The sequence below is a fragment of the Crocuta crocuta genome, unplaced genomic scaffold, assembly GCF_008692635.1.
Source record: "Crocuta crocuta isolate KB4526 unplaced genomic scaffold, BGI_CrCroc_1.0 scaffold469, whole genome shotgun sequence".
NCBI lineage: Eukaryota > Metazoa > Chordata > Mammalia > Carnivora > Hyaenidae > Crocuta > Crocuta crocuta.
In genome coordinates, this window is record NW_027531907.1 from 476,999 (window position 1) to 495,613 (window position 18,615).

Below are 18,615 nucleotides of genomic sequence, written 5' to 3' on the forward strand. Positions count from 1 at the left end.
AGAGTTCACAAGCCTTAGCCAAGGGATAAGTGTAAAAGTATCCACAGGTGGATACCAATGGTCTATGTTAGTTAAGAAGGCAAAATACAAGCAATTATCAGGGAATACTATGAAAAATTATATGCCAACAAATTGGACAACTTAGAAGAAATGGGCAAATTCTTAAACACACACTCACTACCAAAATTCACACGGGAAGAAATAGAAAACCTGAACAGACCCATAACGAGTGAAGAAATCGAATCAGTAATCAAAAATCTCCCAACAAATAAGAGCCCTGGACCTGATGGTNAGAGAGAGCTGCCCAGACAGTGCTCTGGAGTTGTGTAGGTAGCCTCACTCACCTCAGCTGAGGATGAAGCAAAAGGCGATGGGTGCCTACATAAAAGGAAACTTCCTAAAGCCAAAGAAAGAACTACATGAAAGGACTGGAGGCCCAGCACACAGGCCAGAAGAATGTAGAGGGACAAGCATAGCACTTGCTCCCATCAGCCAGACAGGAAGAGCTCATGATTCACTGGGCACTAAATAGAGTACTCGCACTGGGTGTTATATGGAAACTAATTTGACAATAAACTATTTGTAACAAATAAATAAATAAATAAATAAATAAATAAATAGAGTACTCAGCAGGATCTTGTTTCAGTGGTGGAGACAATCAGTCTCAGACTAATAAGAGGTCTGAGGCCACTAAACAAATTCAAAACCAAGACCCAAAAGGAGCAAAATGCTTCAGAGTAGCTTAACTGTATTTAAGCTCAGGAAGATTTACAGACATAAAAAATCTCTAGCAACATCCAGAGTAAAACTCACAATGTATAGCATCTAACTAAAAGTTACCAGGTAGGCAGGAAGACAGGAAAATGTTACCCAATTCATAAATAATAAGAAAAATCAATGAATCTAAACAACCCAGAATTGACACAGATGTCAGAGCCAACAGACATGGAAATTAAAACACTTATTATATCTATATTATGTATGTTCAAAAGGGGAAATGGAAATATGGAAGATATAAAAATACTCAAACCAAATTTCTAGAGAGGAAACTACAATGTCTGAGATCAAGATAGTTTGGTGATGTTAATAGCACATTAGAAAAGGAAGAGTAGTGAATTTGAAGACACAGCAATGGAAGCTATGCAAAATGAAACTGAGGAGAAAAGAAAGCAAAAAATGAACAGAACAGCAATTACCTGTGGGACAACTTCAAGAGACCTAATATATAGAGAACCAGAGTTCCCAAAGAGGAGAAAGAGAAAGGTACAGAAAAGAAATTTTTTTGAAGAAATAGTGACTGAAAAATTTCCAGATTGGTGAAAATTATAAACCCAAAGATCAAGAAGCACAAGCACAAGAACCAGGAAGATAACTATACCAAGGTACATTGTAATCAAATTGTTCGAAACCCTGTGGGGCTCTGTGCTAACAGTTTGGAGCCTGGAGCCTGCTTCGGATTCTGTGTCTCCCTCTCTCTCTGCCCCTCTCCTACTTGCACTGTGTTTCTGTCTCTCTCAAAAATAAACATTAAAATTTTTTTAAAATTTATTTTGTTTTTTAGAGAGAGAGAGACAGAGGGACAGAGCATGAGTGGAGGAGGGGCAGAGAGAGAGATACAGGGTGCTCGCATCCATCAACCGTGAGATCATGACCTTAGCTGAAGTTGGATGTTTAACTGACTGAGCCTCCCAAGCACCCCAAGGAAGCTTCTTTTAATATAAAGACACAATAGGTTAAAAGGAAAAGGATGAAAAAGATACAGTATGTCACAGTGCATGGAATAGCATGGTTTATATACTATATAGCACTGATCAAAAGAAAACTGGAGTGGCTATATCAATTATGGGACAAATTAGATTTTAAAAACAATAACCTTGAAAGCAAAGGGATAAAGAGGATACTTGACAAAGTCAAATAAGGAGAGTAAAGTAAATGGCTGCATATGAAAAGAAAGAAGATCCTAAATCAATGACCTAAGCTTCTAAAATAAGAAATCAGAACAAATAAAAACAAAAGGAAAAGAAACAAATTAGGATTAGAGCAGACACCAGTGAAACAGAAAACAGAAAAACAACACAGAAAAATCAAGAAAACTATAAATTTGCACTTTGAAAAAAATTAGTAAAATTGATAAACCTCTAGACGAACTGGAAAGAGAAGATATAGTTACCAATATAAACAAGGAATGAAAGAAATGGCATCACTACAGATTCCCCAAATATTAAAATATTTAAAATATTAAATATTTAATAAGCCAACATATTAAAATAAGCCAACACTACCAATAAATTTAACAACTTAGGTGAAAGGACAACTTCCATCAAAGACATAAATCTTACTAGAAAAGAAAGAGATAACCTTGTATCCATTAAAGGATACATTAAATATGTGGTTAAAAAGCAGAAAGAAACCCCACAAAGAAAACACTAGGCCCAGATGGCTTCATTAATGAATTCCATTGAAAGAGTATACACAAATTTAAAAGGAAAATGAAAGGAAGGGATCACTTACCACTTCATTCTATGAGGTCAGCATTACCCTGACTCTGATACCAAAACCAGACAGAGACATTATTAGAGAAGTACAGGCCACTATCTATCATGAACAAAGAGGTAAAGTTCTTAACTTTTTTTTTTAGCAAACTGAATCTAACAAAGTACAAAAGAATAACTTGTAAGTCAAAACAAAGGGAATTTTTAAAATACACAAAAGGGAATGAGAAAGAAAATTCAACATATCAAAATTTGTGAGCTATAGCTAAAGCAGTGCTGAGAGAAAAATTTATAGTACTAAAAGTTTACATTAGGAAAAACAAAAGGTCTCAAATCAATGAGGTGATCAAGAAAGTAGACAAAAAATAGCAAAATCAACATAAAGAACTCATGAAGATGAGAACAGACAGCTAAAAGCAGATAAACAACAGAGAAAACTGAACAAAAATAAAACAGCTGCAAAACCAAGGGGGTTTATCCCAGATATGGAAGACAGGCTCAACATCTTTATATAAATATTCGTGCAGGTTTTATTTGTAATAGCCTAAAACTACAAATAATCCAAATGTCCTTCAGTGTATGAATAGTTAAAACCATGGAAGAGTAATCAGTGATAAAAGGGCTGAATTACCGAAACATGCAACAACATGGATGACTCTCCAGAGTATTGGGCTGATGGGAAAGCACAGTATCAAAATGTAACACACATAATGTGACGGAAAAAGAGCTCTAAGTTAAGCAGACTCACAAGGAACCCCTGATTAATATAAACTGGAGACGACAAGACTGCAGTCAAGCCCCAGTTTCAACTACCTCAGAGAAGGAAACAGCACACAGGAAGGCTTGCGATCTTGCCCCGGTTTATACAGCTAATAGATGGTGAAGTCAGAAGACTACATTTCAGATAATTATAAAAGCCGATGGTGCTGGAGACTGAATGTCCCCTCATGAGTGACAGAGGAGAAAAAATACATTTCTATTAGAATAAAGAAAGATGAAGTTGCTTAAAAAATCAACTGTATTTCTACATACTAGAAAGTACCAACTTGAGTCTTTCTAGATACTACCCAAGTAACAAAAATAATTTTCAAATATCATTTATAACAATAAACAATATACAATATTCAGGGATAAATATGACAACGATACACATGACTTATAAAGTGAAACTATAAAATATTGCTGAGAAAAATTAAAGACCTTAAAAATGGAAAGAAATGCTATGTCCATGGATTGTAAGATTCAGTATTATGAAGATGTCCAAACTGATTCATAGTCAATTCAATCAAAATCCCAAACAGGCTATTTTATAAAAACTGACAAAATGATTCCAATATTCAAAACAGCATCTGAGAAAGAACAAAGCTAAAGAATTACCACAGCTTGAATGTGGGTCTTTTATAAAGTTATAGGAATCAAAATAATGTGGTATTGGAATCAAAATACAAAAATAAGTCAACAAAACAAAACTGAGCACCCACAAATAGATCCACACATACAGAGACAATTGGATTTTTGACAAGGTGCAAAAGGCAATTCAACAGAGAAAGAACATTTTCAATAAATGCAACTGAAACAACTGGATATTCACACACATGCCTCCAAAAGAGAATTTCAATGCACATCTCATACAATATATAAAATTTAACTCAAGATCAAGCATAGACCTAAATATCTACAACTACAGAACTTACATAAGAAAACATAGGAAATGAATCTTATGACCTTGAGTACACAAAGGTTTTTTTAGATATAACACCCAAAGTATGATCCATTTAAAAAAAATGAATCAACTGGTTTTTATCAAAATTAAAAATCTCTGCTTTTTAAAATTCACCTGTGAAGAGAATGAGAAGATAAGCCATACTGCAAGAAAATATGTGAGTCACTTATCTAACAAAAGACTTGGATCCAGAATATGTAAAGAACATTCAAAACTCAATCATAAGAAAACAACCTAATTTTAACTATACACAAAAGATAGGAATAGACACCACAACAAAACACCTATTTGGATAGTAAATAAACATGATGTTCAACATCATTAGTCATTAGTGAAATGCCAAGTAAAAAAACAATGAGATATCACTACATATCTACACAAACCTAGGCTAAAATTATAAAGACTCACCAAACCAAGTATAGACAAAAATACGGAGGAGGTCACCACAGGTGACAAATAACTAATTACAGTATATCCATAAGTGAAATATTACTCAACAATAAAAAGGAATGAATTACTGATACATGCAACATGGATGAATCTCAAAATAAGTATGCTGAATGAAAAAAGTGAGATTTGAAAAGTATATACTGTATGATTCCATTTATATAAAACTCTAAAAAATGCAAACCTATAAATAGTGTCAGAAGACAAGCCAATGGTTGTGGGAGGAAGGGAACCTGAGAAGGGACACAAAGAATAGATCTGTGTTCACTGATCTTGACCGTAGTGCCTGTCAAGTGCCTTGACTGCCTGCTTTCACAAGCACACGCAAACTACACTTTAAATACATATGGTTTGTTGATTATACCTGAATAGAGCTGTTGAAAATACCAAGTAGCCCAGCACAGTGCTTACATATGTCAAGCAATTATTATACAGCACTGCAAGAGTGGATCTGATCATAATATAAGAATCAGCATCAATATTTCCTTTTAAAATTTTCATTCCAGAATGCAAAAATCAGAGTACCATGATTATTTTGTGATCTTGGTTCAGAATGCAGTTAATACAGCGCTACAATCTCTAATCTGGTGGTCTTATTAAATATTCTATCTAGAATGCTGCTATACCATACAGAAGGATCTCATGCTAAAAACAATTTTGCGTTACCTAAATAGGAAGCACCTAAAGGGTCTCTTGCAGTCTGAAAGAGGACAGGCTCATGGACAGAGGGTGTTGCCACATCAACAGTAGTCCATGCCACACTGTGTGAAGACCCACAAGCCACTCGCGTGATCTTCTGGCCTTCTAAGCCTTGCACAAGTGTGGGCTTTCTATTAACTGTGGTTGTGCCATTGCCCTGTTGGCCATGGTCATTATCCCCCCAAGCATATACCTGTTAAAAGGGAACAAAAAAAGAATTTTTCAACATTTCAAACATTTTCTCTAAATTTACTTCAAAATTCCTGCCAGTGACCATAAGTAAGTGTCTACGTAATATCAATCCAATAAATTCACCTATTTGGTTTTGTTTTAGGAAGTAGGGAGATTCTCCTCTTCAATAAGATTCAATACTTATTTTTTTCTTTATTTTGCAAGGAAAAATGATCAAAAACAGTATGTTCACTTTTCCCGTAATTCACTTCTTGGCTTCACAGAATTAGACGGAATAATTAATTTTAAGTCACTTTGATAAAAAGTGTACTAATTTGTTGTCATAAATGAATTTTTAAAATATAACATTCATGAGCCTGTCATGCATGAGTAATACTTGCATGAATGACTTTATTTCCAAAACAGTGTACATATATCTTTCCATCAGCTATCAATTTCTAAAGTAAAACACTGCTAGCACCTTAGCAGTAGGAGTACCTTCAATGTCAATAATCGTTTCACATTTACAGGTGGATTTTAGAGCAGGAAAGCCCACTACTTTGTAACACATGTTAGTCAGCAACTCTTTACTGGGTGCCCTGCCCATGCTGACAACTGGACAGATACACACAGGAACAAAATGGGCATAGCCCACCCTCCTAGTTCTTCATCATTTCATTTCATCATGAGTTACACTTTTGTAACTCATTTCATTTCAGCATGAGTTACACTTTTGATACAAGGACTTGTCACCTCAGCTTACCTGCCCTGAGTCTGTGACTGCTAGGCAGTGCAGGGCTCCAACGGCCACATGCACAATCTTCTTCCCTCTCAGCCCTTCCACCACCTGCGGCTTCCGCACATGCACATCAGAGCCATGGCCCAACCTGAAGTAATCCCCCTTCCCCCTGCAAGGAGGTCAACAGTGTGCATTTTAACATATGGTTATCATCTGGCAACGTTCCACAGGAAAACACCCATTAAAGCTAGCTCATTTAACATCATACTAAGTGCCCAAGGTCTCGTAAATTATGTTATAAAACAGTATTTCATTAATTCAAATTAATTCACTAGTTCTACAGTAAGATCCTTAATGTGTATTGTACAACACTTAAGTTACTAATGTAGGTTTTATATAGTCTGAAGCATTCAAATGTTTCTTAAAAGTCCTCTCAGATCTAATTCTTCCTCAAGCTGCCTCTGAGTCATATTACTCAAGCAAAGGCCCATCACACTGTCACAAGGTCAGATGGGTGCCCCATGCCTTTAAAATTTAATAAAATAGGCTTTCACAAGATAGATGTGAACCTTTTCAGGATCAAAGAAAAAAAGTCTGCTTTCTGTCCATTCACTCACAGGCTTCTGGCATAGTAAGAAAAAAAGAAGAAACCCTCTACATAAACTTCACCTAAACAGGAAAGACAAGCTGGGCTAAAATTTCTCTATTGTTCTTTTCCAAATGAATGAGTTACAATGAGAAATTTATTATAATATTGTCACTAACCCTAACTTGAAATAAATAAAAGAATAAAGATGACTAGATGAGTAAGAAAATGATGATTTAACCATCCCTCCAGGATAGGCCTCTGCCCTCCACCGTCTCACATGGACAGAGACACACTGATGGGTGACAGGGAGTTTACGTACCACGTCCACACCACTCCTGACTTGGTGAGAGCCAAGGAGAATTGAGCTCCACACTCAATCTGGCACACACCCTGTCCATTCAGTCTCTCAATGTTCTGGGGAATGTTACAGCCTTCACTTCCACCTCGGCCCAATTTTCCAAAGTCACCATCACCCCAGGAAAATACCAAACCTAGGTTTAAAAAATATATACTTCAGGCCAGCATTCATGATGCTCCTACCCACCCAGAAATAGAGTCAGGCAGCAGCTCACCTTCATCGGTCAGAGCCAGGGTCTGTGCATCTCTACTTCCACATGCAACCTGGATTACTCTGTGACCAAGAAGGACTTTGACCTACTCAATTAAAAATTTAAAAACAGAATCAACCACAGGCACTGAAAAAACAAGGGAAATTTTTTCCACAGACCGAAAGCCAATAATGCACATGTCTTTATGAAATTTCCTAGACTCGAAGATTATCTTCTCTTGAAATCAGCAGATGGTAAGCTGTCTGTAAGCAACAAAAATGTGTATAATCACCATTTTAGGCTTCAGTTGTGTTGTATTATCCCCATGTCCCAACCGGCCATACTCTCCAAGGCCCCAAGTGTACAGCTCCCCGCTGGATGTAAGGGCTGCACTGTGTGAGCTGCCACAGGCAATATCCCGGATGCGCTTGGTTTTCAGGGCCTCTATAAGCCGTGGCTTGTCACAGTTCCTAAAGCAAGATAAAATAATATTCCCTATAATTAATCAAGTCTTTTTATTTAAAAAAAAAAACTTTTTTAAATGTTTACTTTATTTTTGAGAGACCGAGCACGAGCACGGAAAGGGCAGAGAGAGGAGACACAGAACCTGAAGCAGGCTCCAGGCTCTGAGCTGTCAGTACAGAGCCTGATGTGGGGCTCGAACCAACGAACCATGAGATCATGACCTGGGCTGAAATCGCCCACTTAACCAACTGAGCCCCCTAGGTGCCCCTAATCAAGTCTTTTTAAAGAAGAGAAAAAGGACATCTACACTGATCCACATTTAGTCAAACAACATCTGTAGATCAACTACCAAACATTAAAACAGATCATGTGAGGCCAAATCACATGCACAGATATTTTTAACAAATATATATTTTAAGTTCCAATTTCAAAAATGACCTGTCTTAATTTTCTGCAAAATAACTACCAAAAGATGTTCACTATTATTATCAGTAACAATTTCTTCTAGCAAGTAATGAAGAAAATATTCTTACATTCTGCTGAAATGTCCAAGTTTGCCATCGTCACCTTCACCCCAGGAAAACACTTTCCCATCAACAGTTAAAGCTGTAGCATGCCGGCCACCTGCAACATCCACACAGATATGGGCTGCCAAAGTTGGTTTATAAAAAGCTCACAGTATAATTACTCTACCTAGCATGTAGTATGTGCTCAATGAATATGTGCTGAATAAATGAGTAGACAGAATCAACATTTCAGGGTGACAAATACATAAAATAAGTGAACTTTTATTAAACCACAAAGTTGAAATCCTAGAAGCAATTTTACAAGCAATGAAGAAGAAAACAGTGCCATTTAATAAGGGGATTCCTGTTATGTTAAATATATAAAAGATCAAAATTCAGATAGAAAAAAAGTAAAAATAACTACATTTATGATTAGGCAAATTATCATATGTACTGGCAATTAAGCTTTAGAAAACTGCACAGTAATGGTGAAGTTATTTAAACAAAAGCAGCCATCATTTATAACTAAGGCATTATACTCACTCTTCATACGCATGCTCTTCCACAGTGTGGACCACTGTCCCAATCTATCCACTCTGCCCCAGGAATGAACAGCACTGTCTTTACTGGCATTTTCTCTCTCTGTCACCTGTGTACCTGCCAACTCCTGGGATCCTAGGCCCCCTAACATTCATTCTGCCCTATTCTTTACCAACAGAACACACAGTAATGAGAGTAACAATGTGCTCAGCTAGAAAGTATACATCCTAGACTCCCTTGCCCAGAGTAGATGGTGACAGAGATGTGACAGAAGTGAGCAAGGATCCTGAAAAGTACTTTAGAGGGAATGAGTGGGCTGGAGGAAACATCTGTCTGTGCTCACCTCGTAAAGCTGCATGGCCGTCTGTCAAGAAGGGTGAAAAGAAAGAGCGAGCCCATGCTTATGTTCTTCATGGGCACTGAACTACCATACATACTGGCCCTGACCCCAGCCCCAAACTTTTACAGAAGAGAAAAGTAAAATTCTATCCAAGTAAAATTCTATCCTACTCATGCCACTACTGTTTGGACTTGCGTTTTATATGAGGTTAAACCCAAACCTATTCAGTGCAGGCATGAACTGAGTTTTGTATCTAACTTAAGTTACATTCCTCAGAGGCCTCCCACAGTGCTTTGGAAAAATTCTCAGTAAAGGTTCTAAATTGAGTGGGATTTTTTCAGAGGATCTTTCTTATCACTAGGGTTAACAGATACTTTGGAAATCTGACAAAAGTTATAGGCTCTTTCCTCAGAAAGACATTTAAGCTTTTATTTAAGCACAGAACATGATGATTTCAAAGATGGCATGAACCAGTGACCACTACTCCAAGACTGAAAACCCATACCTTGGAAGGTTAGTCCCCACACACCTGGAATGCCAGCAAGGTAAAAAGCCTTATGTAGCAACAATAAATTCTAGACCACCTGGAGATTTACATTATACAACTTTTATGCTTCATAATTAAGTAAAACTTGAAAAGGAATGCAAGGACACTCTAGGGAAAAATATTTAAGGGCCATAGTTATTTACAGAGCATGTGCAAAAGGCTTATCTGCATACAAGTTCCAACTCTGGCCTGGTACCTGAATGAACAGCCACCTTCTTGACCACGTAACTGCTAAGAGCTGTGATCTGCCGAGGGATGGGCACAGTCCCGCTAGAGATGCCCAACCCCAGCCGGCCATTCGTGGCTTCTCCACAGGCATATACCTTCCCTTCCACAGTCACTGCAAAGAATAAGAGGGAGGATAGGACTCATATTTTACAACATAACAACAGTGTTTTTAGTGCTAAGCATAATTTAAGGATGTTTTTAGTGTAAGAATAATCATACCTGCAAACAAACTTTTAGAACCACCAGCCACCTGTACTACATTCAATGCAGATAGTGTCTCAGAAAACGAAGGAACTTTTATCTAGAACAGGATTTTTTGTTAAGCAAAAGAAGAAAAAAGAATTTTATTTACACTTTTAGAATTACAAGTAAATTTTGCAATTTGCATGGTTATATTAACCAAAGATGTTCTTTTCTCTAAGAAAGTCACTATAGTATTCTAAGGATGAAATGATATGCTGAGATATACTTTAAACAGGGGTGGAGGTGTTAAATAAATAAAGACAAAAACTGTGACCCTTTATTCTTAATGCTTAAAGCTGGTACAGGAACATGAGGGCTCAGGTCCTTATTCTTTCTACCTATGTTTGAACAACTCCATAATAAAAGGTGAAAAATAAAATACAATAATGTAAAGATGTAACCCAGCATCTGGTAAACGACATTTTATTTTGGCTCATGTCCTGCTCGTTCTTATTGATTCTGACATCTCTCAGAAATATGTGCTTCAATTTCCCATTGCAGATGGGTATGACTTAATTTAAAATTTATAAAATAATTCTCCAAAATTATCAGATAGTCACTACTACAGTGCCAGAAAGAATCTTCATCACAACCATGAAATGCTAAATCTATGCTTCACATGCAAACTCCAACAAATCCTCTGTACAGCCCGCACCATCACCACTGAGACTCCCAGAACTTACTGCCTGCCTACTTCTAAATGGAGCCTAGGGGCCTTAAAATACAAATTGATACAAGGATGTTCAAATAAAGATGAAAATGTGTTGTCTTTGAAAGGAGAGACTTAAAATGAGTTCTAACTTTCCTTCTCTGCTTCTCAAAAATGCAAGTTAATAAGGGATCTTATGATGGATGGGTGAAGTCTCACAGAATACTAAAAGACAGGAGACACTCATCTGAAGAGAAACTATTCCCAGGCACTAAAACCTGGAGGAATTTGTTTTGTGGCTCCTTGGTTAAGAGACACTGAGTAACATAACAGATGCTGAATTCAACTCTAGTTCAAATGCATCATTTGTTGTATCTAGTCTTTAAATGACATCTTGCTCATCTTTATGCCACTATGGCATTTTTTTACACATTATTTTGTTCATGGTTAGCGAAAATGTTTATTGTATTGAAGGCAAAATAAACATAATTACAGTCTATAATTCTCATCTATTTGCTTATCAAATCTTTTCAAAAGTGTATTTTCTAGTTTATAAAACAGCAATAATACAATTATATCTAAAGTGCACTATTTTCTAAGGACAGAGACCTTAATAGAAACTAAATCTGATAATGTCTGCAAGTTCATATCAAGAATTTCTTTAGAAAGGCCAATTTACACAACAACGTATAGAAGGTAAACCATCATAAAAACCTCGAAAGAGGTCTGATTATTGTTGAGCCTCTCTGGGACACCTCTGTGATGACAGGTGAGTGCCAGGCAGGAACTTCAGGCAGAGGGGGGATACCTTAGAGCCCTTCAGGCCGCCCAGCTGGTCCTTGTCATTCAGTCCCCACACAAACACTTTGGTTCTTATTGTAGCTGCTGATTCCAGCCCTGCAGCCTTCTTTCTAATAAGGCTAACCAAACAAAAAAAGACAGAAATACAAGTCATTCAACATAAAAAAATGTTTTTACAAAAAAGAAAGCAACCTCAAGTCAGAAAAATTTGCTGGTTATTATCAGAAGCTCTTAAAGTTTTAATACAATAAAATTTCAAGTAAATATACAAGTTTAGTATTCCAGAAGGTCAAAATTTCTAGATGCCAGCATGCTACCCTTTAATACTCTAACTCCAGCCTTGTTTTGGGCAGAGATCTTTCTATGACACACTCTGCAGCTCTCTTTCTTCTTATGCACCAAGTTAAACAAAACAACTGTTTTAGTGACTCACAGATATTCCCTCCCAATATGCCTCAATACACAGCTACTACAAATGTTAAAGTCAGAGAACACTTGATGATTAAATGGCCTCAGGAATCACCACTGGGCCTGGCATTGTGGGAATGTCCCTAAACCTAAATAAATATCTGTTTGGTCATTTTTTTCCCCTTAAAGAAATAATACAAGAGATTTAGCCATATGACTTTTGAGGTATTCTAACACAGATACATATCCCATAACACAATGTAATTTTCTTCCTTCACATCCTCTGCCCACCACATACTGCAGCTGGGCTAGAGATCCCTTACCTCCTTTCTCTCTTGAGAGGCATGCCCTGTACCCTAAGGCTCCTGAAGCGTAGCTCTGGCTGCTGGCTCCTACCACCTAGCTGGTTAAATCTTCTGACTTGCCCTCAATGGGTTGGAAGTTTAATCAACAAAGCACTCCAATTCTTAAACTTGAGACCACCAAGTACATGGGACAGCATTAGATTTTCTTGGCTGTCTGGCTACTAAGGAACTGCTTCTGTGTTCAAGGTTTTTGGCTTTTTGTTTGCTTTTGTTCTATTTTTATAAGCAAGGATGGAAAAGTGAAGGCTCCAGAGACAAGATTCCTGATAGGTAAAAATTTTTTAACATATTATATACTAACGAATATTTACTTTAAGAGATCAAAATTTTATGGTCTGGGAATAAAAAGAAAACTTCTTTCACCTGATAGCAGGCAAAAGAGAGCAAGGAATGTATATTGTAATTACAGATCTTCCTCCACTTACAATGGTATTATACTCCAATAAACTCATCATAAATTAAAACTATCATGTTGGGGGCACCTGGGTGGCTCCGTTGGTTAAGCGTCCGACTTCGGCTCAGGTCATGATCTCACAGTTCGTGGGTTCAAGCCCTGCGTCAGGCTCTGTGCTGACAGCTAGCTCAGAGCCTGGAGCCTGTTTCAGATTCTGGGTCTCCCTATCTCTCTGACCCTTCCCTGCTCATGCTGTCTCTCTCTCTCAGAAAAAAAAAAAAATTAAAAAATTAAAAGAAAATATCATGTTGAAATCCATTTTAAAACGGCACTTAACCTACTCAAGATCATAGCTTAGCCTACCCTACCTTGAACATGCAGGGAACACTTATATTAGTCTACAAGTGTACAAAATCATCTAACACAAAGCCTATTTTATAATAAAGTGTTGAATATCTCATGTAATTTCTTGAATACAGTACAGAAAATGAAAAGCAGATTGGTATGGGAACAGAATGGCTATAATAAATATATTGGTTATTGACCCCTGTGATCACATGGCTGGGAGCTACGGCTTGCTACTGCTGCCCAGTATTACAAGAAAGGATTGTATCACCTACAGCTAAACGGGAAAAGATCAAAATTTGAAGTATGGCTTCTACTGAATGTGTATCGCTTTTGCACTATCGTAAAGCTGAAAACTTGCAAGTCAAACTATTGTAAATCAGGGACCATGAATCCTTGACACACTTCTAATACATTTTTAGTCAAAAATATGCACGGGACACCAAGAATGATATTCAAGATATGAAACAACTGGTACCATGTAATTATCAACCAGTAGGAATGGAGGTCAGTGGGTAGTCAGTGTGGGCAGGGGAGACTGGACCACTCATTCACCCTGAAATCATTAGCCGATTAAAATTTGACAGGAAAAGAAAAACATTACATTCAAATATCTAGAATCCTTTTGTTAATGTATTCAATTATGTAAAAATTTCATCAATGAGTAAAGCTCAAATGTTTTTGGTTATCTCGTATTACAGTACATATATTTACATAATTGCCCAATTCATTTTCGTAGCTACTGAATAAGAATATGCAAATCTATAAATCTTTTTAAAATCTCAATAATTCATTTAAGCAAACTGGAAGTTTCCTTCCTCAATTAATGTATATAGATACCATCAGTCTGAGCCATAACATACAGTATAATATATATTCTAGATGAGGTGGTGTCATATATACAATTTCCTTTTTAGTTTCAACACAGTTTCCAAAATAACACAAGGTAGAATCCAAACCCAAGATCACAGAACCCAGAATAATCTGATCTATTACCATAGTTGCCACCCATTCATGACTAAGAGAATGTGTTTTACTAGCAGTGACAGGCAGAGCTCCTCTGTTTCTAAAAGAAAGACTACTTACATCACACTCTAAAAACACTTAAAGCAAAGGGCAGTGCAGAAGAACTCAGTCCTAGCACGGTATCTGCCTCCTTCTAGTATCCACAAGAACCAGGCTACACTAGCAGGACAACAGTAACACATATCAATTGATTTTGTATATCCTTTGATTTAGCAAAGTGCTTTAAGCAATTTATCTAGGGAAATACAACTTATCTGAGGAAAGTGATTTATCTATGTTGTCTTCTACTGGGATGTGAACAAAGCTCGAACAACCCCCTACACACTCCAGTTCTCCATAAACATCTTAGAATTAAAAAAGCAAACGTGCAGAAACTTGGCAAATATCTTTCTTCACCCTTGGTATATGTTATTCTCCTGTCCGAAACACCTTTTTCTGCCCACTCTGCTTTGAAAACTGTGACTTTTCCTGAAAGTATGTCATTAGAGAGTTTTTCTTTTTCTCCTGACAGATCAAGGCTCTTTTGTAGACTCTCAAAGCACCATGCATTTCTCCTTCATTCACTTTCCACAGCCATAAGACCACTCTGATGATGAATTTTGATGTATGTTTGTCTTAGTTTGCACATTCACCACAGCATTCACAGGACAGAAACCAGGGTTTAGCCCACAACAGGGGTTCAACAGATGGATGGTGAATGAATAAATACAGTAATATTCATCACTACAATATTCATGCAAAATATCGAATTAAGTAAGTAAATGAGAACATTGTCATAAGATGAAATACTGCACTCAATAAAATTACATGACAGAAGACTATTTAATGGTATGGATATTTTAGGGATAAATACTGCCCATAATTACACAATAATGTGAATATACTTAATGCCATGGAAATACATACATTTAAAAATACTTAAGAGAATAAGTTTTACTATGTATATTTTATCACAATATATTCTAATTTAAAAGTTAATAGTGAAATATTTAGCAAAAAAGGCTATAAAATATATACGATATCATACCATCTCTTAGGAAAACACAACTAGGGACAGATAAAAAAGAAAACTTATAAGGATATATACCAAACATTAACTGTGATATTTCAGGTAGAAAAATTAAACATTCTTATTTCTTCTTTTTAATGGTTATTTACTAAATACAATGTGTTTCTACACTAAAAAAATTTTTTTAAATATTTACTTTTGAGAGAGAGTGTGCACACATGCATGCATGGGGGAAGAGCAGAGAGACTGAGACACAGAATCTGAAGAAGGCTCCAAGCTCTGAGCTGTCAGCTGTCAGCAACGTGGGGCTCAAACTCCCAAACCATGAGATCATGACCTGAGCTGAAGTCAGACACTCAACCAACTGAGCCATCCAAGCATCCCAATGTGTTTCTACATTAAACATTCTCCTAAAGTTACATTAAAAATTTTAGGGGCAATTGCATGGCTCAGTTGGTTAGGCATCTGACTTCGGCTCAGGTCATGATCTCACAGTCTATGAGTTCAAGCCCCGCATCGAGCTCTGTGCTGACAGTTCAGAGCCTGAAGCCTGCTTCCATTCTGTGTCTCCATCTCTCTTTGCCCCTCCCCTGCTCATGCTCTGTCTCTCTCTCAAAGATAAATTAAAAAATATATATTTTTAAAAATTAAAAAAAATTTTAACTGAAATTTACCAGACATTCCTGAGTGCATAATATTACTATCATTATGAAATACACTCCAATTAAATATTTGCTTTTAGAGGTGAGAATTTTGGAATGAGCACCACCAGTAAAAAATGGCTCTCACCTCCCACTGTTTCCTTTTTCATCTTCTTCCTCTTCATTATCTGAGGCTAAAAAAGGAACTGCAGCCAAATCTTCCTCCTCTGCACGGATCCGTCCCAGCAGGATGAGACCATGGATTTTACAATCAATTCCTGAGCTCCTGCACTGCTTTATTGCAATTTCAATATACCTGTGATACTAGACACAAAAACGGTAAGCTACAGACTTTTAAAAATCAAATATATGAGATAAACTGCAGAGCAACACATTTGAGACGTGGAATGTATACAAAGTTAGAGCTCTTTCACTTCACTTCTGGAAATTTCAAGCAAGTTAGGCAAAATTTATAGAACCACATTGAGTATAGCATGAAAAAGTCATTAATCTTCACATATGTCTATTCAAGGCATGGGACTCACATCGATTTTGTTACTAAAATGAAACAGTATAATAGCCTTACTGAATGACTACAAATTTTTCTCTCTTAAAGCATTCTTTTTTTTTTTTTTTAATGTTTTATTTATTTCTAGGAGAGAGAGACAGCGCGAGCAGGGGAGGGTCAGAGAGAGAGGGAGTCACAGACTGAAACAGGCTCCAGGCTCTGAGCTGGCAGTCAGCACAGAGCCCCACGCGGGGCTCGAACCCACGAACCGCGAGATCATGACCTAAGCGAAAGTCGGACGCTTAACGGGCTAAGCCACCCAGGCGCCCCTAAAGCATTCTTGAACCAAGATTTATTAGGAAAGAGATTTAAAGGTCAGGTAGTTCAGAGCCTTCATAATATTTAGAACTAATTAAAAAAATTAGAGAAAATCACACAAAAATCCCCACAACCCTATCATCTAATTCCAAGTTATCAACATGATGAGCAATTTTGTTCATACGTGGATTATCAGAGGAAAATTCCAGAGACCATGTTGTTTTAAAACTTCAGTATGTATCATTGAAGTATGGGCATTTAAAAAACACATCCACATTACTATAGTCATACCTAAAACAATAATTCTTTCTATCATCTAATACACTACCAGTAATCAACATTTCTGATCATCTCATAAACATTTTTCTACTCTTGGCTTTTCAAATCAGGATCCAAAAAGGATGCAACCTCTCTCTGTTACGCCTTTCATATCCATTTGTTAAAGCTGGTTCTTTGTCCTGCAGAGTGCCCCACATCCTGTATTTGGCATCTAAAGTATTCCCCTATTCCTGTATTTCCTGTGAACAAAGAGTGATGCAGCATGAAGCACACACACTTCCACTAACTTCTTATTGCCCCAACAGGACCTGATCAAACTTCAAGATTTACTACCTAAAATGTTTCAGGAAACACAGATTGAACAAAACCACTGGGATGCAAAAAACAAATTAAAACATGAAAAATTCTATAGGAAATAAAAACCCAGTTTCTTTTTTTAGCAAAGCAAGACCAAGAGAATTAAGACTTAAATGAAGTGTAAAGTGCAGGCACACAAACCAATGCAAAAAGATATTTATGGGATAACTCTGAAAATGTAAACACTCACTGGATATTGTATGATATTAAAGAATATTAAGTGTGACCATGGCATTGTGGTTAGGTTTTCTTAAGTCCTTGCTGGAGGTTTGTTTGTTTGTTTATTGAGAGAGAGAGAGAGAGAGAGAGAGAGAGCGCGCAAGCGAGCAGGGGGAAGGCAGAGTGAGAAAGGGAGAGAGAATCTCAAGAAGGCTCCATGCTGGGCGTGGATCTTGGAGCTCAATCTCACAACCATGAGATCACCTCTTGAGCTGAAATAAAAGTTAGATGCTTAAACGACTGAGCCACCCAAATATCCCTTTTATATGTTTTATTCAGTTTTTAAATTTATGTTTATTTTTTAGAGATTAATATTGAAGTACATAAGATGGAATAAGGTCATATCTAGGACTTGTTTTAAACACTCTAGGAATTTAAAAAACAGGGAGAACATAAAGGAGATAGTGAAACATGAATGGCAAAAATGTTGATAATTGTTGAAAATGGGTGAAAGGTTTGTGGGGGGAGGGAGCAAGAGGGCGGAGAAGTAAGGAGCTCCGTACTTGCACTCGCGCCCATACCTCACACGGAAAAGATCTGAAGCCACTGGAAACCTTATGAAACCTGAGAGATTGGAAGAAAAAGGACACAGAATACACTGAGAAAGCCTTCTAATGGCTACCTCAAGAAACAAGCCAGAGTACACAAGGTGGAGAGTCCCAAATATCACTACGAATAGGAAAATAAAATAACCAAGGTCCCAACAAGAGAGACCAAGACATACCATTCAAAAAACACTCTCTGAAAGGATAGGCCCTGGACAGTCAAAGAGTCTTCTTCGATACACCAGCGCTCATAGGTGCAGAGAGTATAACAGGTTATTAAAACTAAAAAGAGCCGGAAAGCTAACTAAAATGACGAAACAAAAGAGCTCTCCTCCAAAGAAACTCCAAGAAGAAATGACAGCTAATGAACTGCTCAAAACAGATATAAGCAGCATAACTGACCAAGATTTTAGAATAATAATGGTGAATTAATAGCAGGGCTTGAAAAAAACATAGGGGACATCAAAGAAACCA

The 18,615-nt window shown here is 37.0% G+C and overlaps 1 protein-coding gene across 4 annotated transcripts in view; it reads right to left on the reverse strand.

Annotated features, from left to right (window-relative positions):
• Nucleotides 1-18,615, reverse strand: part of HERC2 (HECT and RLD domain containing E3 ubiquitin protein ligase 2) — a 273,851-nt gene that overhangs the window by 65,212 nt on the left and 190,024 nt on the right. For all 4 annotated transcript variants that reach the window (XM_077774615.1, XM_077774617.1, XM_077774614.1 and 1 more), the window contains 10 exons: nt 16,064-16,239; nt 11,735-11,846; nt 10,254-10,335; nt 10,003-10,146; nt 8,407-8,497; nt 7,701-7,878; nt 7,433-7,514; nt 7,180-7,351; nt 6,296-6,440; nt 5,329-5,554 (listed from right to left, as the gene is read on the reverse strand). In XM_077774615.1, coding sequence (XP_077630741.1) covers nt 5,329-5,554; nt 6,296-6,440; nt 7,180-7,351; nt 7,433-7,514; nt 7,701-7,878; nt 8,407-8,497; nt 10,003-10,146; nt 10,254-10,335; nt 11,735-11,846; nt 16,064-16,239 — 1,408 coding nt within the window. The remainder of the gene's footprint in view (nt 1-5,328; nt 5,555-6,295; nt 6,441-7,179; nt 7,352-7,432; nt 7,515-7,700; nt 7,879-8,406; nt 8,498-10,002; nt 10,147-10,253; nt 10,336-11,734; nt 11,847-16,063; nt 16,240-18,615) is intronic.